General features: G+C 41.8%; 1 protein-coding gene across 3 annotated transcripts in view; it reads left to right on the top strand.

Annotated features, from left to right (window-relative positions):
- prkd1 (protein kinase D1) overlaps positions 1–14,270 on the top strand; it is a 42,143-nt gene extending 27,873 nt beyond the window's left edge. For all 3 annotated transcript variants that reach the window (XM_084382231.1, XM_084382232.1, XM_084382233.1), the window contains 8 exons: positions 1,804–1,876; positions 2,696–2,802; positions 3,286–3,447; positions 3,556–3,654; positions 5,741–5,901; positions 6,120–6,226; positions 8,213–8,298; positions 8,857–14,270. In XM_084382231.1, the coding sequence (XP_084238357.1) occupies positions 1,804–1,876; positions 2,696–2,802; positions 3,286–3,447; positions 3,556–3,654; positions 5,741–5,901; positions 6,120–6,226; positions 8,213–8,298; positions 8,857–9,075 (1,014 nt within the window). In that variant the 3' untranslated portion in view covers positions 9,076–14,270. The remainder of the gene's footprint in view (positions 1–1,803; positions 1,877–2,695; positions 2,803–3,285; positions 3,448–3,555; positions 3,655–5,740; positions 5,902–6,119; positions 6,227–8,212; positions 8,299–8,856) is intronic.
- Positions 14,271–25,835: the final 11,565 nt, after the last annotated feature.

Consider the following 25,835-nt stretch of genomic DNA (forward strand, 5'->3'; position numbering starts at 1 on the left):
TAAAATCTTTGAACTTTGCTTGATAAACTTCCTCCTGTGACTGATTTTGTTTGTTGGCCGAGCAGCTTTACTCCTCTGTACCTGCAGGAAGTTCACAGGTGTAATTAAACGAGTATGTTAGAGCTCTTACAGATATTCAAGAGTACAATTCAAGCACTTTCAAGCACTTTCAATGCACCTAAACCTGATATCCAAACTCTTGAAGTCACTATCATCTCTTACTGTTGCTGTCACTGCAGAAACATAAAGTTAAAGGAGCATTATGTAGTTTTAACGAAGAAATTCATCCGTCAATGTTTGAAAGCTAGAAAGGTGGCAGGGTCCGCCACACATAAACACAGTAAAACAGTATAAAGTGTGTTGTCCTTAAAGCTCAGCTTGTTTATTCAGTCATGAAGACAAAGAGAGTTTGATTGGTCAGTTTGTGTAGACAGACGATCTTTCTCTTCTTGCCTGAAGCTGCAGACTGCTCCTTTAACTCTCCACCCCGACGTTCAGACGTCTCTTCGACCTCAGACTACCTTCCTGTCTGTGCGCCTCCTCTCTCTCTCTCTCTCTCTCGCTCTCTCACCTGCGTCTCTGTACATTTACATCATAAAGATTTATTTTACATAAAACTCTCCTCATGCAAATGCCGCCGCGGAGAACAGCGAGTCCCGTTTCCACGCAGACGCGCTTCACCTCGCCGTCTCCAAGGTGAGCACGTCTTTTCGAGCACCTCAAATGGAGATTACTGTGATTACTCACTCAGCCAAACGGTTTCCATGGCGACGGATGGTAATTAGGCAGCGAGCTTCGGGGAGGAGGTTTATAATATTGTATTTCTGTCCTCCTCGCCGGAGGTGTGATATTAGGCTGTCAGCTAACGGGGGAGAAGAGGGAGACGTGATTGCAGACAAGGAGAAAATATTTAGCAGTTTTGGTGTCAAAGCTGTGGCAGATCACTGACGCTGTGGAGTTACACTGAGGGAGGCGCACAGTGGGTTCTCCTCCACAAAACCCGTCTCTGAGCGGTCCACCAGGTGACGAATTGATCCAATCCGCTCTTTTGTTGAAGCCACTTTCTGTCAGCCGGCTTCACCTTCCTCCACCTCCCTCACATCAGCAGCTGGAGGCTTTCATTATTTAGACCTCCAGAGCAGCGAGCGCTGGCCTCAGGTGTGTTTACAGCGCCGCGATGATAAAACCAGCTTCCTGTTTGTTAAATAAACGTCTTTCATTGTCTTCATCTTCATCTAGTTCCATCCTGACTCATCCTCACACAGCCAGAGGGGGGAGTAACTGAGTACAAATACTTAGTTACTTCAGCACGTTTCAGGTATCTGGACACAAACACCTGAACTTTCTCCTCCTCACAGCTTCAAACAGCCCCGTTACTTTAGTTTGATGCATCTGAGGTGAATTATGGATTATTGTTATTTGGCGTCATCGCACGCCGCCTTCCCAACATCACGAGGCTGATGTCGACCTATCAGAGCACATCACGCACGACCGACGCAGCGAGACGACACAAAGACGTGAACAGACAGAGAGGGAGGCTGGAACTGAAATCCGACATCCTGGTTCGTCCTGACGATCTGGATCAGCTCAATACTTTCTTTTTTTTTCATCGTCTTCACTGCTTGACGACTCCATCTTGTCTCGTATCGTGAATTTTCACATATAAATTGAATAAAAACTGCATCAGACTCGGTTGGCCAGGTTTCTGTGAGTCACATTTTTTATCGTATAGATAAAAGTGGGACGTGTAGAAGTCCTCCGTGGTCCTCCAGGTGGACTCTGAATCCTTCTGGTGTTTTTCAGGACATCAACTCTGTGTATCAGATCTTCCCAGACGAGGTTCTCGGCTCAGGACAGTTTGGTATCGTCTACGGAGGTAACCAGTCGTCGGTTAACTGTTGTGGTGTAAGTTTGTGGTGAAGCTGTTTCCTGTTTTATTTTGAAGTTCTGTCCTCTTGTGTTATGTTTTGCTTTGGATTTCCTCCCTTCGTCCTTCGTCTCCTCCTCGTGTCTTCAGTCATCTTAGTTTTTTGATGCCTGACTTTTGACCTTTGGCCTTCAGACTGTGATCTTATTATTAAAGCTCCCTTCTGGTTTCACGCCGACAGTAAAACCACGTCCACATGCAGCATCACTCAGTTGTTCAGCAGGTGGAACATTTAAACCTGCTGTAGCTCGTGTTTCTGGTCACTTCAGGGAACAACAGAGGTTTTTACACGAACTGAAGCATTGTGTCAAAATATTTAGAAAATAAGCAATATTTTCATAATAAAGTTGTAATATTTAGAAGTAACTTTATTTTGTTTTATTATTTTCTTATACATAAAAATATTAAATCTATAAGTTTGTTTGTGTTCATATTAATAATAATGATCCTGTCAGCTGAGTCCAAACATGGTTTGATTTAGTTTATTAAAGATAAAGAAAAGAAAGTAAAAGTAATAATTTAGACAGAAAAGGTTTGACAAATCTGTAATCTGAAAAGTAACTAGTAACTAAAGCTGTCAGATAAATGTAGTGGAGTAAAAAGTACAACATTTACCTCTGAGATGTGGAAGTTGCATAAAATGGAAATACCCAAGTAAAGTACCTTAAGTGTATACTTAAGTGCAGTACTTGAGTAAATGTACTCAGTTACTTTCCACCACTGCTGACAGCTGAGTGTGTTCCTGACGTTGATGTTCGTGTGTTTCAGGGAAACACAGGAAGTCCGGCCGTGACGTCGCCATCAAGATCATCGACAAACTGCGTTTCCCGACCAAACAGGAGAGTCAGCTGCGCAACGAGGTGGCCATCCTGCAGGTACACACACACACACACACACACACACACACACACACACACACACACACACACACACACACACACACACACAGCGGCGCCGCTCAGGAGTGAGTGAGACTTCCTGTCGCGAACGACTTAATTACCGTGGCAACACTGTAGGGGTGTGACATCCTGTAATATTCCAGCGCTGCTCAACCTGCAGACGCTGCTGCTGCGACACACCTGCAGAGCTCACTGTTCACTTCACTTCACCTCAGCTCCGATCTGATCTGCTGCCAGCATCACCTCCGCTCGTCCCAGAGGTTCAGATCCACTTCAGTGTCTCTGGTGTTGCTTCTCCTTCAATCAGAAAACGTCTTGATTTGAAGAAAAGTTCTGATTTTAAGGCACAGGCAGATGTTGCCGACTGGGATAGTTATAGAGGGAAAGACTTCAACATTTAGAAACCTAATCCAACCCTGAGCTTTCCTCCTCCTCCTCCTCCTCCTCCTCCTCCTCCAGAGTCTGCACCACCCGGGCGTGGTCAACCTGGACTGCATGTTTGAGACGCCGGAGCGGGTGTTCGTCGTCATGGAGAAGCTGCACGGAGACATGCTGGAGATGATCCTGTCCAGCGAGAAAGGACGACTGCCGGAGAGGATCACCAAGTTCCTGGTCACACAGGTGACACGCACGCACACACACACACACACACACACACACACACACACACACACACACACTTGCCATTTCAAGTGTTTTAATCACGCTGGTCTGTTTGTGTGCCGTCAGATCCTCGTGGCTCTGCGTCACCTCCACTTCAAGAACATCGTCCACTGTGACCTGAAGCCTGAGAACGTCCTGCTGGCTTCTGCAGACGCTTTCCCACAGGTACAGTGTGTGTGTGTGTGTGTGTGTGTGTGTGTGTGTTAGCTGCCTTTAACTTCAAATCTTTTTTGATTTTAGTTTTATTTGTGTTAATTGTGTCCACATATTTTTAGGTAGAAAGCGCTGGCTGTGCACTCAGGAGCACTGAGACGAAGCTTTCTGTGCATGTGCATCTCGTCTCTATGACAACAATATCTTGACGACCGCCACTGTATGACGGACACCGACCCTTTGTGGTTTACTATCTGTTTTTTATTTGCCATCAGAGCGAGGAGGAGGATGGTGGTGAAATGATCCACAGCCTCGCCGAGGCCACGAGAAAGAAAACGAGCCGCGGTTCTGAAGAGTTGAGAGATTTTAAACTCGGAGTGCTCAGAAAAGAAGACTTACGTGTGTGTGTTTGTCGGAGGACGAAACAAACAAAACAAAATATGTATTTTCATGATTTTGGGCCAAAATTGTAGCCATATCTGTGTAAAGAAAACATAAAAGCAGATCATACATTAACGCCCAAAAACCCTCCACTGAGGACCGACTGCAGTCCTGAAGCCTTCCACACTGACTTCCTTCCATTCTGCCCTGAATCGTACGTGACGCTTGTTTCGAATCAGAAACTATGAACCTCTCCTTTGAATTTGTTTCCACATTGACTAATTCAGTCTGGAGCAGAGAAAGTGTTAGAGCAGACGATCCTGTTCAGGCTCCCGAGCCGATGGAGGAGAGGGAGAACGGGTGTGCAGGTGGGCGGAGAGGTCAGATGATGGTGAAAAGGCGGGAACGCGGAGGTCACAGCGGGGCAGGTGGGAGTGGGCGGATCTGAACCGACGGGAGGAAAATGTGATGATACAAAGAGAACAATGAGCGACGCAGACGGTCCATTAGCCGTCAGCGTAACTATCAGCAGCTCTGCAGGTTTCAGCCTCCTCTCCAGAAATAGCAGTTTGTGTCAGACTGCAGTGATGCGTCGGCCGGCTGCCTCAGGATTCCTCTCACACTTTACGTACCGCGGATCATCTGCAGAGCTGCTACTCCTGCTAACACATCAGGAAACCAACACAGCTGAACGTCTCACAGATGAAACCCGAACCCCCAAAACACTGACTGCAGGCGCTGATGGGCTCATGTTTGTTAGCTTCGGAGCTAACGTCGTCTAACCGGCACGTTGGCTTTCGTTTCCTGATTTTAACTGATTCTCCAAACCCAAACTTTTGCCTCCAGACTTCAGTGAGGCCGAGCTCACACGGCCGACGAGAGAGAATCAGTTCATCTTTGTCCATTTTGTGTAAAAAGAAAAAAACATTTCCCAACGAGGCCAAATCTTCCGTATCCACGTGTTGTATCTTGTTTATCGAGCAGGTGTATAAATAAAATGGTAAAAACAAGATATTTCGGTTCAGCATCGCAGCGATGTGTTGATTGACAGCTGACGATGTGACAGGAGAAGATGTGCTGTCACAAAGTGAGACGGGTCCAGGTACGGTGGACGGACGTGTCAATCAAGGGAACAAATCTGAAAAACAACAACAATGCTGCTGCAGGTTCGACCGACACTGAGGCCTGAACACCGGGCCGGTCCGCCTCCGTCTGAATCTGCACCTGAATGAAGAGCGACGGCCTCGATAACGACGGCGTCACCCAAAATAGACGAGCGGAGAGCGGCGCCGACCGAGGAGGACTGATTCATCACAACACGTCCGTGAAGCGAGCCAGCGTTTCCCCGATCACTTCCATCTTCCTCCTGAGTGTGTGTGAATCATCCGGCGCAGATAGCAGCCAACAGCTCTTCACTGTCAGCAGCTTCATCACACTCGCCCTCCATCCAAACACCGACTGCTGCTGCACAGCCAACAGGAGGACGGATTCAAAATGTATCATTCAGATTAATTAAGACTTTCCTCCGACCCGTCTCCCCCCTGCTGCGGCTGTGACGGGGAAAATATCAAATATTACCCACAATTTAAATGAGTTGGAGCTGCAGGGACGACGGTCGGGAGCAGATATCTGTCGGTGTCCGTGGTGCAGAACTTAAAGTTTAATCTTAAATCAGCTGGAGATTTAAATCTAACCCACCTCCGTCCTCTCGTTCCAGGTGAAGCTGTGTGACTTCGGTTTCGCTCGGATCATCGGTGAGAAGTCGTTCAGGCGTTCGGTGGTCGGCACGCCGGCGTATCTCGCTCCCGAGGTCCTGAGGAACAAAGGCTACAACCGCTCTCTGGACATGTGGTCGGTGGGCGTCATCATCTACGTCAGGTAGGACGCTCGTGTGACGGATGTTTTTCTTTCTTCCTCTCACCTTTGGTTGTTCACTTCCTCGTCAAAACAAAAAAACACTGAAACAGCTGAAACCTGAACTACTGTGACTACAGTGAAACCGTCGCTGTGCCACAGTCATTAACTGACTTACAGGTGAAAGCTGTCGTGTGCTTTCTGTACTTTATATTAAACTCCTTGTTTTCGATGCTCTGCAGTCTCAGCGGGACGTTCCCCTTCAACGAAGACGAAGACATCAACGATCAGATCCAGAATGCTGCCTTCATGTACCCTCCTCATCCCTGGAAGAAGGTTTCCCAGGAGGGTACGTAGACATCATGTTACAAAGGCCTGAGGGCTGCAGAGGCTTCCTGTGCCAACAGATATAAACAGTGAGAGCGTCCCCCGTGAGGCTGATCAAAGATGGACGCTCCGTCTCTGCTTCCTGTGGTTATTTTTTGTCCTCAAACATCAGCCGGGTTCCTTCTTGCCGCTGCAGCTCGATGCCTCCGACACGTCCTTGAAGACGTTTCGAGCTGCTCTCTGCTGCTGCGTGACTCACTTAGTTGTCGTCATTGTCTCTAAATGCGTCCGCCTTGTGTGTTGGCTGCATTTGTCCTGTTGACTACGAGACAGATTTAAATCAGCCTGACTCACTCGCTCCTCGGCCGGATCCCCAAAGCGCTCTTAACCTCCCCTCCACCTCCTCAATCCCGCCACGGGCGACTTGAGCTGCCGCTTCAGAATAAATGCTGTAGAAGTCGTTGCTGTCAGCCGCAGGAGGATTAAATGTCAGAGAATAAACTCTTAGTGCGTCAACAAATCTGCATTTTCAAAGATCACTTTAACAGGAGACACTTTAAAGAGCTTCTGTTATAGAAACTCATTTTCTCCTCTGCCCACGAGCAAACATGAGTCAGCTGTCCTCAGTGAAGACGTAAAGTTAGGGCACGCTGAAACTTCACGATGTCAAACAACACGTTTTGTTTCCGGAGCGTAGAATCAGCTTCCATCACAAAAACACGGAGCAGGAAGCGGTTTGATCTGATGTTGAGACGGTGAGAAGCGCCTCATCTATCGACCTATTTTCTTCCACTTATGGATTTCCAGCTCCTCAGTGGGATCCTGAGGCGTTCCCTGGCCCGACGACATGTGTTATCCCTCCACCGAGTTCTGGTCCGGCCCAGAAAGCCTCTAAAGAGAGGCGCCCAGGAGGAATCCTGATGAGACGCTCGAGCCAGCTCAGCTTGTTTGTTAATGTTTGTGTTGGATGAGATGAGATGAGTTTCCTGCTCCGGCTGCACGAGTCGGCACCAGGTGTTTTATTTTGTAAGTCTTCATTCTCAGCTTGTTACATGTGATTATTTCCTGGTTTCTTTCCTCCTCTGAGGACAAAACGAGACACCTGAGGACATTTTTCACCATTTTATCAACCAAACGTCTCGTCGATTAATCCAGAGAAGAATCAACAGACGAACGACAGTTAAAATACTCGTTAGTTGCAGCTTTAGTTTCATGTGCACCTACGTTCAAAAAACCCTTAATAAACGATTATAAAAGTTATTAAATAAACTAATAGAGGAGGCTGCAGCGCGCCGAATATAAAAGACGGCCTAAATAATGAAGAGTTTGTCAGAAACAGCCTCACAAAGTCTCTCTGGACTCAACACTCACAAAGTTGAGTGTTTTTTAAAGGGAGTCTGGTGACTTCCTCTCCCTCTCCCTGCTGCTGCTAATGCTTTGACCTTCAGTATGTTCGTGTTCGAGTGCAAAACCTTCTCAAAATGTTGTAAATTATTGTTGATAACGATCAGATAATAAACACGAAATGGGAGAAAACATTGCAGCAGGAAAAACGAGTTCTGAGTTCTGAGTTCTGAGCTCGTGTCGGACCGGCTGACGTCGCCGTGGTTCGGGCTCATACCAGAGCGGGTCATGTGACTCCTCTGAGAAACAATGAGGAAGGGACATGTTGGGCGCTGGGAGGCGGTGAGAGTCCGGGCCGGCAGAATCGGGTGGTATTCATGTGGTGGTCCATTCATGTGCATAATGCCAAGCGATGGAGGCCCCTGTAGGCCTGAGGGGCCCCGGGGCCCCCGAGCTGTTCAGACCGCTGACCCCTGAAGAAATGTTAACATCATGTTAGCTTTGCTCATTAGCCCCGGCTGGCCCCTCACCACAGGGGGGCCCCGACTCTGCATCCCCCTCCTCCCCCCTCCGTCCTCCTGTTACGACCCTCGCTAACATTTTCTCATCACTTCCTCCGTTTCTTCTTCTTCTCTTTCTTTCTTTCTTTCTTTCTTTGCCGCAGCGATCGACCTGATTAACAACCTGCTGCAAGTGAAGATGAGGAAGAGATACAGCGTGGACAAGACGCTGAGCCACCCCTGGTTACAGGTCAGACCTCCATGAAGTCAACCAGTTATTGCTCATTATTTCTGAATCTGTTATATTAATAGTTAATTAAGTATAAAAGAGAGAGAAGCAAAGAATTTTAGAAGTGAGACGATAAGTCGATCGAAAGAAAATTGATTCTTTAACAAAACTGTCAAAGCTTCTTAAATGTGAGGATTTGCTGCTTTCCCTCATCTGTTCTGACAGAAGATGAGTCTGTTGGTTGGACAGAAGAAGAAGAAGAAGTCATTTGAAAACGTGATTAATTGATTTAATCGTGACAAAAATCAGCAGAATAATCTGCAATTAAAGTCACTGTCGGTTGCAGCTCTAAAGGTAATGCCACGAGGCTTTCGTTGAATATAAGCAGCTCATATTTTAGTCGTTTACAAAACTTTTTAAAGATCACGAGTTGACAACCGAGCGAACTCCTTCTGCTGAGGGGGACCGGGGGACATGGCGATCCTCCGTGAGCCCAAAAAATAATTTCCGATCAGAAGTAAAATCAGCTTCTGTGTCTGTGGACTATTTGTCTGAGGGTGTGTTTGTTTTCTCCACCAGGACTACCAGATGTGGCTGGACCTGAGAAACCTGGAGTCCCGGATGAACGAGCGCTACATCACCCACGAGAGCGACGACCTGCGCTGGCACCACCACGCCCAGCTCAGCGGCCTCGACTACCCCGTCGCCAACGGTCCGCGCTGCGACGGCGGGCCGGAGCGTTACTCAGAGCAGGAGGAGGAGCTGGAGACGCTCAGCGAGAGGGTCAGTGAACTCTGAGGACGGGAGGCGTCTGACCTCCGCAAACACAGCATCAGTAACAAAAATAAAGAAAGCACAAATTAAAATAAGTGAGGAGACGTTTTAACGATCAGGTGAAACAAAGCGCAGCCCGTTCGGCCCAGAACATCGTTTTTAAGGATATTTGGGAGTTTAAGCTGTTTTCTGTGGACGTGCGTCGCATTCAAAGTCTTTGATGAAACATCTCATAATTACTTCGACCGTATCTCACGATTATGAGAAAAATATCTCGTTAGCTTCATGATTAGCTTCAGCTACGAGCTTTGCAAGATCCCTGAGGTCCTTGTTTTGCTTTTAAAGTATCAGGATAACGTAATCTTTTTTATTTTGAAGATCACATAACGTCTTAATTATTATGAAGATTTCAACATCAAGGCCCAATAATGATTTTTGTTTCTTGAAAGGATTCTTTAATTACTTTTCTGTGTGATTATGAAGTGAGGATCTTTTAATTAATTGATCTTGAACTCATGAGCTCCTTGTTTTTAATTTGATCTCAGATCATTTCTTTGTAATTATGAAGCAAGAACGTCTATTTTCAAAATGTACTTGATGTTTTATGACGTGAACAGTTTTCAGATTCTTCTGTTGAATCGTTCCATTTTCCTTCATATTTTACGTTTGTGTTGAATATTTCATCACATAATACGACGTCCTTGTTTGATAATTACAGATTAAGGATCTCACAATCATTCGATCGATGATCAGGTGCTTGTTTCGTAATCTTAGTTATTTTATCCCAAGATTATCAATGAGCAAAAATCTTATAATAAACAATTTATTTCTCCAACTGGGTGATAATCTCTAATTATTTCATCTCGTAACTCCACAACTTCAAAATAAAATATATAATTCTTCATTGCGATTCACGTCCACAGAGTCCAAGAGTTTCTATCAGGTCGACTTCTTCTCTTCGACAATCAGAAAACTGAAGATGTAAAAACAAACTGACTTCGTTCCTCTCGTGCGATCATCACTTTTCTATATTCAAGACTTTGCACTTGTCAGATTATGGAAATAAGCCACGACTTTAAATTAAATCTTGAATCAGAGCGGCGGATCATTTATGAATATTTAAATTGTTTAAAGACATAATTTTCAAATTCTTCTATTGTTATGGTAGATTTGTTTTAAGTTTGGCCCTCTTGGCCACCGTACATTTCACAACAACTTTCCTTTCATTTGACCTCATGTAGAATAAATGTTTTAATGCTTAATCAATAAAATAATTTCTACATTAATCAACAGTGAAAAAAATCCAGACTGATGAGCAGCAAGCATCATCATTTACAACATACATAACATCTGTGTGAAATATGAATTATTTTAAAAAATGTCTTCTGTTTATGAAATGTAAACAAACAATGTAAACACATGTAGTTCCTGATGTTTCCTGTTGAAATGTTGGAGGTTTCATTCCAAAAGGTGAAATCCAAAATAACTGACAGACAAATCGACTGCATCCATTAAAAACAATCCACGTTAACGACGAGTGCTCTGATGTTTAAGTACCTTTTTGTTTTCTGAAAATGGATATGTAGCATTTTGGAATGAAAATTCTCAATTGCTCAAAACAAACAAACAAACAAACAAACAACAAACAGTGCCAACAAAAACCAAAAACCACAAGACGTAAATGTTTCAGTTTTCCTGTATTTTTCTGTTTCTGCAGTTTTCCAACACTGGCAGAAATGTTTGGATGTTTTTTCATGTTTTTTAAATTCTTTGTGATTTTAACGTCACGAATCACTTCAGGCCGTCTGAACGTAGCAGAGTTTTACCAGCTGTGGTTTAAAAACAAAATGGCCGCCTGTAACTTCATCTGACGGCGGCCGAACATCTTTTCTCTGAGAAAACAGTTACTAACACGTGAAATCTCAAATCAGAACCAACAGCCTGGTGTGTCTGTTGTGCTCGGTGCACCTGATTCCTGCATGTCTTCTGTAAATAATATGAATTTTGTTTCTCAGCTCATTTGTTGTAGCCCAGACACATGCTGCTCTCTGTACGGGATGTAGCTCTTCAAAAATGTGTTTGGCCTCGCTAGCCTTTCGGATGTTATACATTACGGGACGCTCAGCTAGCTTTGGGTCGGAAGCTGAACGTTAACGTGAGCTCAAAAGAACGAAGCTGCAGAGAAGCTAACTCTGCGTCATCATGGCGCCCGTGACAGCTGTGACTGGTTTAATAAACAACGAGCCAGCTGACCATCAGTGGAAAACGTACTAGCTTTGCTCGCCATCTTGTACAGAAACTACAAAACCACAAACTGAGCTGCAGCTGCTGCAGGTTAGGTTGAGATTGTGATCACAGGTATTTTTTATGTATATATATGTTATTGTGGACTTTATTAAATCAAATCTTTGGCAAACAAAATGCTACGCTTCACAGGTAGCCACACGCTGCCACCAGATGTTTTTTGTTTTATCTTTATTGATCAACTTATAGAAATATACCCAAATATATTTTGAATAATCACATTGAAAAATGTAAATGTTTGCAGCTCATACATAAACATGAAACAAACATAAACAGGGATAACAAAAAAGAAACTATAACACGAGCAGTGGGCCAGGACTGGCACAGTGGCTCAATCTGACCCACCAGATGTTTCTAGCAAGAAAAAATGCAAATTAACTGTGAATTATTGATTATTAATAAGGTGTTAATGTTTAATGCATCTTAACATTACAAGTGGTGCCTGCTTTTGGCCTGTTTCCCACCATTAAGTTCAAGTTTTGACCCTTTAAATGAAAAAGGATATTTTCATGTATCTGCTTTGACCTCCTTTCTCTCTTTTCTCATCGTCATGTCGGTTGTTTTGTGATCTGGACGAACAGTTTCTTGTTTTGTTTCAGCGTTTCTTTGTGGACGTGGGAATATTAAGCTCGTTAAGTTGAAGTAATCACAGTCCCCTCTGGCTTGCCGTATTTCTGGCGTAAATACTGAGAGTTTTTTCTCGCCGAACAAGACTTCAGACCTTGTTCCAAATCATTTGTTACTTTGACACTTCAGCAATCAAATGTTCAGCTTTTTCATGTTCCTCCTACAATCTTTTTCCACCAGAGCACATGGTGGGCGGCTGTGGTGATCACTGCAAATTAATTTTTTAAAGTTTGTAGTTTGTTGGCCTCTGTGCAGCTCAGCGGACAGTCACGGTTCAGAAAAGGCCTCCGGACACGCTCGACTGGACGTCTGTTTACCGATAAGCAGGGCAAAGATGAAGTGCCACATTTTGAACTCCTCCCATACAGAGACAAAGGAGAACAGCATGTATCAGGGTTATTACATTATTATGATACTGCCATAGATCTGAAAAATAAGGGCTGTTCCTCTGAAGCCTCCATGGCCTTGTCTTCTTCGTGCCTCTCTCGCTGATCAATGCTTCTGACGTTTCAGCTTCACCTGAACACAAATGTCACCTGTCTCATGTTTTTGTCTGAAGGTGACTTATCAAGCATTTGTTAAAAAAAAAAAAATGTTTTGTAATTGTGTGTACAAATGGTCCAAAAGTGCTTTGTGTGTGTTAATTATTGCAAAGAAAGTGTAGAGGACTGAAAGTGCAGGAGCTTTGTGATTATCAGTGCAGCTACAGTTCGCTGCTGAAGGTGTGAACAGGAAGTAAGGACTATAGAAAGGAAAGGTGAGGTTATATCAGGTGACCAGGTAACATTAGGACTCATTTCCCACAGACGGGATGCCTTTCTCAAATAGATCACGCAGAGCTTGTGTCTGCGAGGAGGTGAACTCACGAGTCCAAACTCGATCCTCATAATTTATATTTATACCAAACAAAATCATATATCATACATCACACTGCAAGTATTTGATTTATTTCATATATATATTTCTAAATATGTATTTGGGTGTGGTGCGATGTGTGAATACGGAGCCAGAACTAGACAAATGCAATGTTGTACAATAGAAAAATTAAGGTTCAAGGTGCCATTTATAAGAATTTTATTTGAAAACATTAAAATTATCCACAGAAGAAATAACATGAAGTCTACGTGCAGTGCTGCAGCGATATCACCTGAAGTTAGCATGCTAACCAGCTAGCCCTGACATGTGTTGATCCAAAGCTCCTTTGTTAGCGGTACAAACACCAACAGTTTCCTGGTCCCAGAGCCTCCAGTCCATACCGCTAGCTGCACGGCTAACTGAGCTAACTAGCAGCTAAAGTTAGCTGCAGTAAGCAGTTACTTCGGTGATGTTGCACTTCTCACTTTACTGACAGATGAACCAATTATATTTCAACTCTGAGACCTACATTTAATGTACAGAAGTTATTGTATCTCTATATTTAAACACTACGGACACATCAGAGCCACCAGTAAATAATCAAAGGGCTTAATACATAAGACTGAACTCACCAGCACCAACACGTCAATCTGCAGGTGATCTCAGCGACCAGCTGCTAACATGTCCTCATATCTCAGAAAACGTTGGACGGTCGAGGATCCTGCAGCAGTGCACACAGGTGATGTTAAATAAAGTAGTCTGCTTCAGTAAGTTGGTTGCTGTCCTTAAAAACACGCACGGTTTCGACACCACTAAAATAGCTGATTATGTCTGCTGCTGTCCTTTAAAACCACCCAGTCTGTCGCCACTAAAACCGATGGAAATATCCGCTGCTGTCCTTAGAAAACGCCCCCTACCTTTAAACATCAGTATGGGTTGTGATAAACTGGTGGCACGGACGACCTACACAAACATTTTTACGTCTACAAATTTATAAACGTTCTTGTAATTGGGTAGAAAATGTTACTTTGGCTGAGGATAAAATAGTCCGGATGTTGGGATTTGTTTACATCAGGAGTAGGATGTCTGCGTGTGATAGGTCAGATTTGATGCTGTCTAGAAAGTGTGGTGAAGACTAAAAGTGAAAGTTGAGCAGTTTGCTGTGTTTCTCAGCTCAGTGTTAGCGAGCGAGGGGAGGAGTGAGGTGGAAGAGTTTCCTCTGAGTGTTTTTAGCTTCGGGCTCGGCGCTGTTAGCCTCCAGTGTTAAAGTGTGTGTCCATTGTGCTGAACGAACTGTTTGTTACGTGGCTTCACTCCTCTGGCCGTCTGTGCTCCGAACAACCTGCCTGAAGTGCTCACAAAGTGTTTGCTATCTGCAGGAACTTTAAAAGATGTATTTTTTTTTCTGGATCATGTTTAAATAAAGATATTTTAAAATCAACCTGGAGATGTGTTCACTGTCTTACAGAACTGACGTCATGTGTGTAAAGGGCCGTGAGATGAAACTACAAATCAACTGTCGCGTGAATCACTTTGTTTTTTTCTACAGCAACAATCGCTGGATGACATTTTATATAATCGGAGGATCCGCGGTTTCAGGAACACTTTGTACCGCACAGTCGACATCTTTGGAAATGTTACCGGAGGACAAACTGTACAGCTGCAGTTTTGAGAGAGATTATAAACATCACAGCGGTCGGTCTCTAAGTATTCAGATGTAACCAGCCTCATGTAAGTTGTCTGACGAGCTAACGTTACTCCGTGACTGGACAGTTCGGTGCCGTGACTTCACATTTGGCCACCAGCTCTCCTCTCTTTACGTTAGCACAGATAACAGCTAGGCTAACTGATGAAGAACAGGACGTGAAATGGTGCGTCCGCTCTGTAGTTTAGGCAACAAAAGCACTTTGGTTAAGCTGAGGAAAACATATTTCCAGTTTATGAAACTGTCAGGAAGTTAAGGGAGGATTCGTGTTCACGGACTCTAATGTTAAACTGAAGTTGTGTCTCAGACGGGTCTGGGCCCGGTGCGACCGCATCAGTAAAACATCTGGTCCGGTGATGAAGGGCGGAGCTCCGTGTTCACGCCTGATGTTGATGAGCGGCGACAGAGGAAAGGCCTCGGCGCGGGGACGAGGCTCTTTAGAGAGACAAGTGGAGCGGGTCAGCAGAACCGCCACTGCTCACTTCAACTGCTAATACTGCTGTACTAGAGGAGTACTGCAAGCACTGCTGTAAATACTACAAAAGTACCACGACTACTGCTGCTACTTCTTTAACTACTGTATTATATTAATACTACAGTTACAAAACCTACTGTAGTATTACTTCTCTAACAGTACTGCTACTGCTACACTGAGAGTACTATAAGCACACTGAAAATACTACATTAATACTCACTCTAGTACTTCTGTTATAATACTTACTGTAATAAGTGTCCTGTACAGTAAATACGACATGTTTGTAGTGCTACATATACTGCTGCTGCTACCAATGATGAAATGTAACTAAGTACATCTACTCAAGTACTGTATTAAGTACTTTTAGGGACTTCTACTTTACTTGAGTATTTCCATTTTCTGCTCCTTTATACTTCTACTCCACTTCATTCTGAAGCCAAATATTGTACTTTTTACTCCACTACATTTATTTGATAACTTTAGTTACTAGTTACTTTGCAGAAAAGTACAGTACAGTATACATGTAAATATATGTATCATTAAGTTTTACTTGTACTTTTGATACTTTTATTCCCAGAAAATTACTTTTTGATACTAAAGTACTTCTAATATCAGATATTTTAAGGCTTTTACTCGACTACTATTCATATGAGTGACTTTCACTATTTAAAAAGTAATATTTTAACGACATATTATTACTTTTACTCAAACCTTTTTTTACAGCACCACATGTACTGTAACTACTGCTCAGTAATGGGATGTAACTAAATACATTAACTCAAGTACTGTAGTACAATTTTACCAGAGTATTTCTATTTTCTGCTGATCATTACTTATTTGATAGTTACTAGTTACTTTACAGATTACAAGCTGCATGATCATGCTTGAGTAAAGCTCTTAAAGTATCTGATATTAAATGTACTCAAGTATCAAGTAAAACTAAATGATACCTATATTTACATGTATGTATAATGTACTTTTCTGCAAAGTAACTATCAAATAAGTAATGATCAAAACATCCATGTAAGACAATTCTTCAACAGAACAAGTTGAGTTAGAGGATATTTTTACATCCAGTGACATCAGAGCTTACAGATATTTCTGTGTTTCTCTGTGAGTCGTTATTTTGTGTTTTGTGAATATTTACGGTCCCTTAAATAATTCGACACATTAAATTTGTTACAATAAACGAGCTGCTCTGCTGACGTGACGACATCATATATCATGTATATATATATATATATATATATATATACATATATATACATATAGGCAGGCTATAAGAAATATTGAGGTATACATTATTAATTCAAACTTTGATGAAGTCTCAAAACACGAGTTGCAACTTTACAACAAACAAATGTTTAATAACTGTTTAATAAAACATTTCATCGCTTGTTTACAGTGAAATTACTATTAACTAAAGTTTAATTAACTATACATTTTAAATATAAATGATTGTTTATTTTAATGACACGATGATATTATAAGTTGTTATAATTGTCAGCATATATATATTAAAATATAGAAAACATACAGAGGACATGACCTCTCTGTCTTATTTAAGTATTATAAAGACTAGTTTATGTTATTATTTCATTATTTTTAAACACAAACTGAAGTTTAATATCTGCCAATGTAATCCTGTTACAATTATTATGATTACTGATGTTAATATGAGTTGTGCTGTCGCTGCTGCAGCTGCAGGACACAAGATACTTCAGCCCTGTCGCCGCAGACTGAACCTTCAGCTGGGCTCAGATATTTATTCTCTACAGTTATAAACTAAACAACATTTTATTCCCTTATTTTGACGACGATGTTTAATGTAAACAACATTTAAGGACAGACTCAAACACACTGAGTGTTTCTGGCTCTGAAGTTTAATATTTCAGATGAATCAGTGAGAATGTAAGGAAACAGAGTCTGAGCTCTGATGGAGGATGTCGCCACAAGATGGCGCCCCATGAGAGGCAACTGCCTCCATCTGAGTGTGTGTGTGTGTGTGTGTGTGTGTGTGTGTTTCTCTGTGAGGATGTGTGTCCTTTTTGTGTGTTTTAACGGATATTTGCCTCTGAGTTGTGTGTGTGTGTATTTGTGTGTGATTTCCCATGGTATGAGTCTTTGTGTATTTGTTGTCTTTGTGTGTTTCTGTCCCTGTGTGTATTTCTGTCTTTGTCATCTATTTTGTCTTGTGTATCTTTGTGTGTGTGTGTGTGTGTGTGTGTGTGTGTGTGTGTGTGTGTGTGTGTGTGTGTGTGTGTGTGTGTTTGTGCCGCCGAAAGCGCCTCCCAACACCTACCGCGGTGCTTGTTGGGACACCGGGGGCCACATGAACACGAACACACACATTTAAGAAACAGCAGACAACAAAAACAAACAAGCCTCCCTATATGCCAATTAAAAAAACACAGAGACGAGAGAGAGCAGAGGGAGAGGCGGGTTTAAGACAAAAAACTGAATTATTTCAGAGAGTCGCAGTGAGCGAGGAAAGACAAACAGCCATTAGGAGCAACGAGATGAAACCCTCCTGATGTCATCTCAGGGACATGAAACACAACAGAGAGCCACCACAGAAGAAGAAGAGGGAGAGGAAGAGGAAGAGGAAGAGGAAGAAGAAGAGGAAGAAGAAGAAGAGGAAGAGGAAGAAGAAGAGGAAGAAGGTGTGTGAAACAGGACGATGAATCTGAACTGTCGTGTAAAAACACAAACAGTTTGTTCAGTTTGTTTGTCTGCAGTGAAACACATGTGGACAGACACACACACACACACACACACACACACACACACACACACACAGTGTCATGTGTGTAAATGAGTCGTCGGATCAAAGCTGCTGCAGCAGAACTGAAGCTGTGTAACGTCTACAAACACTTTATTATAACAACACACAGCAATAATCATCATTTCACAGCTGATTTATTAATAATACAAAACATATTTAAACATTTTTATCTCAATACATCAGTTTGTGTGACCTCACTGCAGTTTGGATGAACAAAGTGTTGTTTTTCTTGCTGGTTTTGAGGTAAATTTATTTTTTCTTTCTCTTTATTTTTTGTAAAACTCAAATAATTGTTATTATTCTGACAATATGTTTTAATATGTGTCATTATTGTGGAACACATGAAAACTGATCAACACATTTGTGTGGAAAATAATTAAAAAAAACAATGTAAATTGCAATAAAATGATGTTTCATTATTACACGTTTTTGTGTTTATTCTTTTTCATAATTAGATTTTTACATAATAAATATATTATAATATGAAATTCATTTAATTTAAAACAGGAATAAAACAAACTGTGTTAAATCAGTAGAAGTCATAATTTAGCATTTTAAACATGTTAAAAAACTGCTCATAATAATAACAATAATAATAACAACAATACTAATAATAATAATAACAACAACAATAATAATAATAATAATAATAATAATAACAATAATGTTATTTCTAATTTTGGTTGATGTTATAAATGAGCTCGCTGATTGTTTTTGGTTTTTGTCAGAAATAACCTGTAAAACTTCCTTCTGACTGATTTTGACTCTAATCATGTTTTTGCTTGTTTATGATTTAAAAAAAAAGAAATAATAATAAAACAATAACAAAAGAAATAAACAAGCTGCTGTTGTGACTTTAAAAATGAACTCAAATAATAAAACAGACGATTGTGATTTTACTGACATCCACTTCTAATTAAAACCACAACAACAACATGATGCAGAAACAGTGTTACACTCAAAATGAACAATTGTTGCTTTTATTTATTAATATTATTTGTTTTGTTGATTCACAAACTGTTTACATCCTGAAACCACAGAAACCGACACAAGGTGGATGATTTATGAGACGATTTCGACTCCAAGTGTTTAAATTTGACACAGAAAAATAAATAAATGCTTCAGATGTTTCGCTCACTGATGTTTATTCACCAGTCTGATCAGAGACAGAAACATGAATAAAGTGTAAAGAATTAAATTAGAATAATATTTTTATCGTCACATTTATGAGCAGCAGTGTGAGAGAGATGTTTTTGTGAATGAGCTGTGTCGGGATGTTTTGCTGCTCTGGCTGCTGGTTCTTCTCCTGGTTTTCTGTTGGTTTCGCTCTCCGGTTCTTCGCCTCGTCTCTTTTCTGAGCCGTTTGTTTTCTGCAGCTTCGGTTCAGCTCGGCCGAAGAAGCAGAAGCAGAAGAAACGCACATTCTTTGTGTTGAGACTTCTCGTTAAGCGTCCGCCTGCTGAGGCTGCGACCAAACCATAAAGAAACCTACATATAACACCTCATCAATTATTCTATAGCGTGTACAATGAGCGCACTGCAGGGAATTCAAGCTGCGAGCACGAGAAACCTCCACAGATAATCAGTCAGACGCAGCTTCTGCCATTAAAGCAGAAAATAAGACGAAGCGTCTCAGAGATAAATCACAGATTTATTATTATTTGCGGTTTGAATATTAAAGTGTGGATGAAAGTCAGACGATCGATTGTGTGGAAATTAAAATTAAAAGCACAAACGGAGACAAAGAGCAGAGACGTGAGATCAGAAGATTCCTGAGCTGCAATATAAATATTACAGTTCAGTATATGTGATGTTTTTATGTGTTTATGAGTTTATTCTTCTTTGTTTCTTCATCTCCTGTGTGAAATCACTGCAGCAGCTTCAGGTTTTGCATTTTTGTCCCAGTTCTTTATTTTAATGTTCATGTTTGCAACATTGACAGTCTGTTATAATCTGCACGACTTTATTATTATCATTTAAAACGTGCTCTTTTATTCCACGTTTCTTTTATGAGCATTATTTTATTTCTTTCTTTCCTTCTTGTCTGTATTTATTTTAGATCCATGTTCAGATTAATGTGTCTGAGGACAAACTGAAAACTGCAACATTTGGAAATAAATGCAACAAAATGTGACAATTATATTTAAATGTTTATTAAAACATTAAAAGACATTTTTACTTTTCTTCTCCTGTTTGTTAAATTAAAACAGCCGCAGACGTTGAACTCACAGAGACGCTTCAGGATTTAATTGTTGCTTCAGTTTATTTTCCCTGCTGTGACTCTTCTGTTAATCCGGTCTAATCCAGGATTTATCCACATATCATACCTCGCTGTATATTTGTAAATGTAAACAGCAGCTCAGACCTCATTCATGCTCTGTTTTAGACTCTAGTTTGGATTTAATTCCAGTTTTCTGGCTGTGTGGACGCTGCAGCTGATATTTATTCTCTGCTGCTGCTGTTACCTCCTCACTCTCTCAGCCTCCGTCTATTGTCTCTACCTTTTATTTCTATTTTTACATGTTGTGTTCCCGTGTTATTCAGAGCGGTGAGGCGAGCTGTCAGCTCGACGCCGCGAGGCAGAAAAGTCTGCAAACCAGCAGCCACCATATGTCTCTCGCTCTCCCTCGTTTTCTCGCTTCATTACTCTCTCTCTCTTTTCATTCCCTGATCCTGCTCGCTGTATTGATTTATTTCTCCCTTTATCATTTAATCTCTCTGCTGCTGCCTCTCACTGTCACATCTGAACATTCAAAAGCTTTTTATTGGACGTTTAGCGGGAGTCTAACAAAAAACACTGAAAACTGAGCATAAATTCAGAGGTTTTTTACAATAAACCTGCTGATAATCTTTGTTTCTTGCTGCATTTTCTATCAAATATTGTGTCTCTTCTTCCTGAGCCACGCTGCTGTGGATTAATCCGCCGCTGGAAATAGTCCCCGACACACCGAATACAATAAATCTCTTTAAACTTGAACACGGACACGACGCCCTCTTTGTTTTTATTGTTGCTTAAACGCTCCGAAGTCTCCAACCAACGATCAATTAATCAGATTACCAGAACTGACTGACGAGCGGTGAGACCTTCAGGGGCCCCTGAAGACCTCGAGGGTCTGAAGCAGTCGCCCTCTTTTGTTTGTGATCCGGCCTCGAACACACAGAGACACGTCGCTGAGATCAGAACCAGAATATGATCCGTATCGATCCTGAACTCTGGACTCACGTATGATTCCTTCAGCAGACGGAGCAAATGTTCATAACGTGGAGGTGAAGCGTGAGCGAACCACGGCCCCACGCAGACAAAGGGGATTATGGGTAACTGTAAGTTTATTAACACACGTGCAAAGAAAAATCACTCAACAACACGTCATCAGTTTGTTCCCTCCTCGGTGACGTGAGCTGAATATCTGATCGATTAATCCAGAAAATAATCAACAGATTCATCGACGATGAAGATAAATAAATAAAATAAACGTTTGCTTCGTCTTCACACAACCGGGAAATATTAAAGGTGCGATGTGAAAGAAAAGGCCTCGTGTCTGTCGGGTTGAAGGAAAGAGATTTTACTGTTTAATAAAAATATAAAATAGGAACAAGATTATTTACTTTCCTGACATTTTGTGAGTTTAATCTGTTTATTGATTAAAGTAAAATAAGATACGTGCGGGGGCTAGCTGGTTAGCATGCTAACTGACACGTCAAAACTCACATTTCTTTACTTTGTTTGTTGATAATTTTAGTTTTAAGATAAAATTCTGACATGTTTCATCTTTAAGAGAAGTTTATTAGTTCACAGCTCGAGATGAGAGTCTGGTAACGAGTACCGTGAAATCATACTCGAGTAAAAGTCTTCAAGTATCTGATGTTAAATGTACTTAAGTATGAAAAGTACCAGTAAAAAGTAACGGATACATACATTTACATGTATATATATAGTAACTAGTTACTTAAAAAAGCACTATATTTGCCTGCAAAATGTAGTCGAGTGGAAATGTAAAGTAGCAGAAATGGGAATACTTGAATACTTGAGTAAATGTACTTAGTTACATTCCATCAGCGGGAACAGAAGAAGTTGTTTGTGTAACTGAGATGATTACAAACACTTCCTGTATTTTATTTCATCATCATTTATCAGTGTTTCAACCTGGAGAGTAACTAAGTACATTTGCTCAAGTACTTTAGTACAAATCCAAGCTGTTTTACTTGAGTATTTCCATTTTATGTAACTTTATATTTCTACTCCACTACATCTCAGAGGGAAGTATTGTACTTTTTACTCCACTACATCTGTCTGACAGCTTTAGTTACTAGTTACTCTTCAGATTACCTTCCTGTCCAGTGAAAACCACGTATCTCCAGATGTGTTGAATGTTTGTGATAAACTGACAGTGTTGTAAAAAGTACCCAACAGTCATACTCGAGTAAAAGTCTTAAAGTATCTGATGATAAATGTTCTGAAGTATCAAAAGTATCAGTAAAGTAACTGATCCATATATTCACATGTCTGTATGTACTGTATACTGTGAGTCAGCTGATCATCACAATCACTGTTTTTATCTGATTGATGAGAAAATCAATTAATTTAAAAATGATGCAGCATGTAATCTGTAAAGTAACAAGTAACTTAAGTAATCAAACAAATGTAGTGGAGTTAAAGTACAATATCTGCCTCCAACATGTAGTGAAGTGGAAGTATGAAGTAGCAGAAAATGGAAATACTCAAAAGTACCTTTTAAACTATACTTGAGCACAGTACTTGGGTAATTGTACTTAGTTACATTCCATCACTGCTCTCAGTTCTGAGGTACTTGTACTTTACTTGAGTATTTTCCATTTTCTGTTACTTTAAACTTTCACTTCACGACATTCTGAAGGCAAATATTGTACTTTTTACTTCATTACATTTGTTTGATAACTTTAGTTACTAGTTACTTTACAGATTACATGCTGCATCAGAGCCAAAGTTACTTCAGTAGTTTTCATACAGGTAACACAATATTTTACTTTTACTCAATAGTGACTTTTGGGTACTTTTTACAACACTGCTGCATGTTGGGTACTTTTATTTTATACTTAAAGTACATTTTCTTGATAGATTTACTTACTTTTAATGTAATAGAGTATTTTTTTGATTTGAACTTCTTGAAAGTGAAAGAAAGTGAAAATCTTGATTCTTCATCACATATATTTATATATTTATATTCATATGTTGTATTTGTTTTTATATTTTTGTAATTATATTCTGTAGCTATATTTATATTCTATATGTATATATTTATGTTGTGTTTATATTTACGTATCTATATTAATATTAACATGTTGTATTTATATATTTATATTTATATTTACAGTAACGTAAATATTTACAGTAACGTAAATATTTACAGTAACGTAACAGGCCCTCCATCCTCACGTTCCCTCATGTTCTTGCAGTACTTGTACATATGCAGGAAGTTTTTCATGTAATATTTCTGTCGTTAAATGAAACATGAAGTTTATTCGACTCGTTTGTGTTTTTATTGTTTTTCTTGTAAAAACAGTCAGAAATCGTCGGCAGAGAGAAAGAAATCGACGGTGACGCGACTGTTTTCCGCCCGGTTTGATTTCTGTTTTCCAGCGTCTCTTTGTCTTCATCTCTCCTCCTCTTCCTCCTCTCTCCGTCTTTCACTTCTCTCTCTCTCTGGCAGACAGAGGGATGATGGGTTTGTTGCCGTAGTAACTCCTCCATTCAGCCTCGCTCTGTTGGCGCCGGCAGCTTCGCCCGATGACGACACACAAACACAACAGTTTTCCCACGTCGAGATGATTTAGTTGTGTCTGTTAGGAAACAAAATGAGGCTAGACAACACTGCACCCTGCCTCCCTGCCTCCCTCCCTCCCTCCCTCCCTCCGTCCCTCCGTCCCTCCGTCTATCCGTCCCTCATCCCTCCGTCTGTCCGCCATGCTCGCTCGCATGTTGATTACACACAGCAGCAGAAAAGACAACAGACGAGTAAAAACAAATGAATGGAGCCTCACAATTATCGCCCGCCGGCGAGTCGCCTCTCGTCTCGGAGCGGCTGTTTCTGCTCTCAGATGTTTGTTGTTTGCGGTTTCATCGAGATGAGATGAAACGTTATTGATCGCAGCGGGGAGGCGAAGAAGTGACCCGGCGCACACGAGCAGGAGAGAGATGAGAAACCCGGCAAGATGAGATCTGCCCAAATACAGAGAGACGAGACGAGGAGGTTGTTTCAGCTTCTGCCTCAGTTTTACTTCCTGTCGAGAACAACAACAACAGCACCTGTTTCCAGACGTCTGCAACTACCTGTGTTCACCTGTCCTCAACCGACCAATCACGACTGTCGGGTACAAAGACAAACACGCTCTGTGACCTCGTCGAGGTCGAGGTGGACAGAAGGTCAACAACAAATCATGTGACAATGTTCAACAAGTCCTCCAACACAGACGACCAGAACACACACAACTTCTCTGAGAGGTCCACATGATCCGATCTGATCCGATCCGATCCGATCTGATCGATCCGATCTGATCCGATCTGATCGATCCGATCTGATCCGATCTGATCTGATCCGATCTGATCTGCCACCTCCGTCCTTTAGGTCTGTTGAGGTTGAGGCAGGAGGAACATCTTGTCAGTCACCTCCGTCACCTCCATCACCTCTGTTACCTCCATCACCTCCATCACCTCTGTTACCTCCATCACCTCCGTCACCTCCGTTACCTCCATCACCTCCATCACCTCTGTTACCTCCATCACCTCTGTTACCTCCATCACCTCCATCACCTCCGTTACCTCCATCACCTCCGTCACCTCCATCACCTCCATCACCTCTGTTACCTCCGTTACCTCCATCACCTCCATCACCTCTGTTACCTCCATCACCTCCGTTACCTCCATCACCTCCATCACCTCTGTTACCTCCATCACCTCCATCACCTCCGTTACCTCCATCACCTCCATCACCTCTGTTACCTCCGTCACCTCCATCACCTCCGTCACCTCTCCTTGTTTAGCTGCAGCCATGTTGTCTCCTGCTGCACCATCCAGCGCTGGACAGACGGAGGTGGCAGAGCAGGAAACAGTCGGATGGATCAGAAATGGAAAAATAACAAACACTAATGTGTGTTTATGTGTAGTTGTCAAGTGAAAATGAAGTGTTGAAAAGTCGCAAGAAAGAAAAAAAGATCAATGCAAACGAGCTGCGCAAAGTTTCCTCAGTGTGTCGGCTCCACCGGGCTGCAATAAACAGAGAGAAGAAGAAGAAGAGGAGGAGGTCACAGACAGGAAACACAACCAGATGTTTGCAAACCGCCAATAAACATGAGAGAAGAAGAAGAAGAAGAAAATGTTGCCCTGAACAACAAGAGAAAAGAAACAGCTTCTTCTTCTTCTTCTTCTTCTTCTTCTTCTTCTTCTTCTTCTCTCAAAAAGGAGGCGGCTGATCAGTCATGTCAGTTGGATGTACGTCTACATCAGAACTTTTTTGAAGAAAAGCTGTTTGCATCTCACACAAAACTCTTTGAGAAATAAACTTTTTAACGTTTCCTCACTCAGTCCTTCAAACACTCGTGATGGGACGACGGCGTCAGAGCAGAAAAAACATGTTTGTCACTGTGGAAGGTAAACGGCACCTGGTTTTATTGTCCGGGTCAGAACACTTTGGTCCGATTCCTCCACAGAACTGTTGTTTCTGTCTGGAGCCGCCATTTTAAAAGCGACGTCCAACAACAGAGAGACGACAGGCGAGTCAGACAGCTGCAGGACAGGCACGTCGAGCTGAACCGACCCGTACGTGACGTCACTTCCTGAGCCGGAGTTTGGATCCAGGAGTTTGGATCCAGTGTGGGCGTGAAGCAGAAAGCAGCCCCTGTGACAGCTCAGAGTTAATGCAGGTCTGCTCCACAGTGTTTATAAAAAGACTGGGTAACCTCTTCACCTCACATGGACGCCGCGGCCCTGCTGCTGCAGCTTTACTCATCGACGTGTTTCCATTTTAAATCCTCATTTGAAGGCTGAAGACATCATAATG

This window comes from Pagrus pagrus (genome assembly GCF_965226575.1).
Source record: "Pagrus pagrus genome assembly, chromosome: 18".
NCBI classification, from domain to species: domain Eukaryota; kingdom Metazoa; phylum Chordata; class Actinopteri; order Spariformes; family Sparidae; genus Pagrus; species Pagrus pagrus.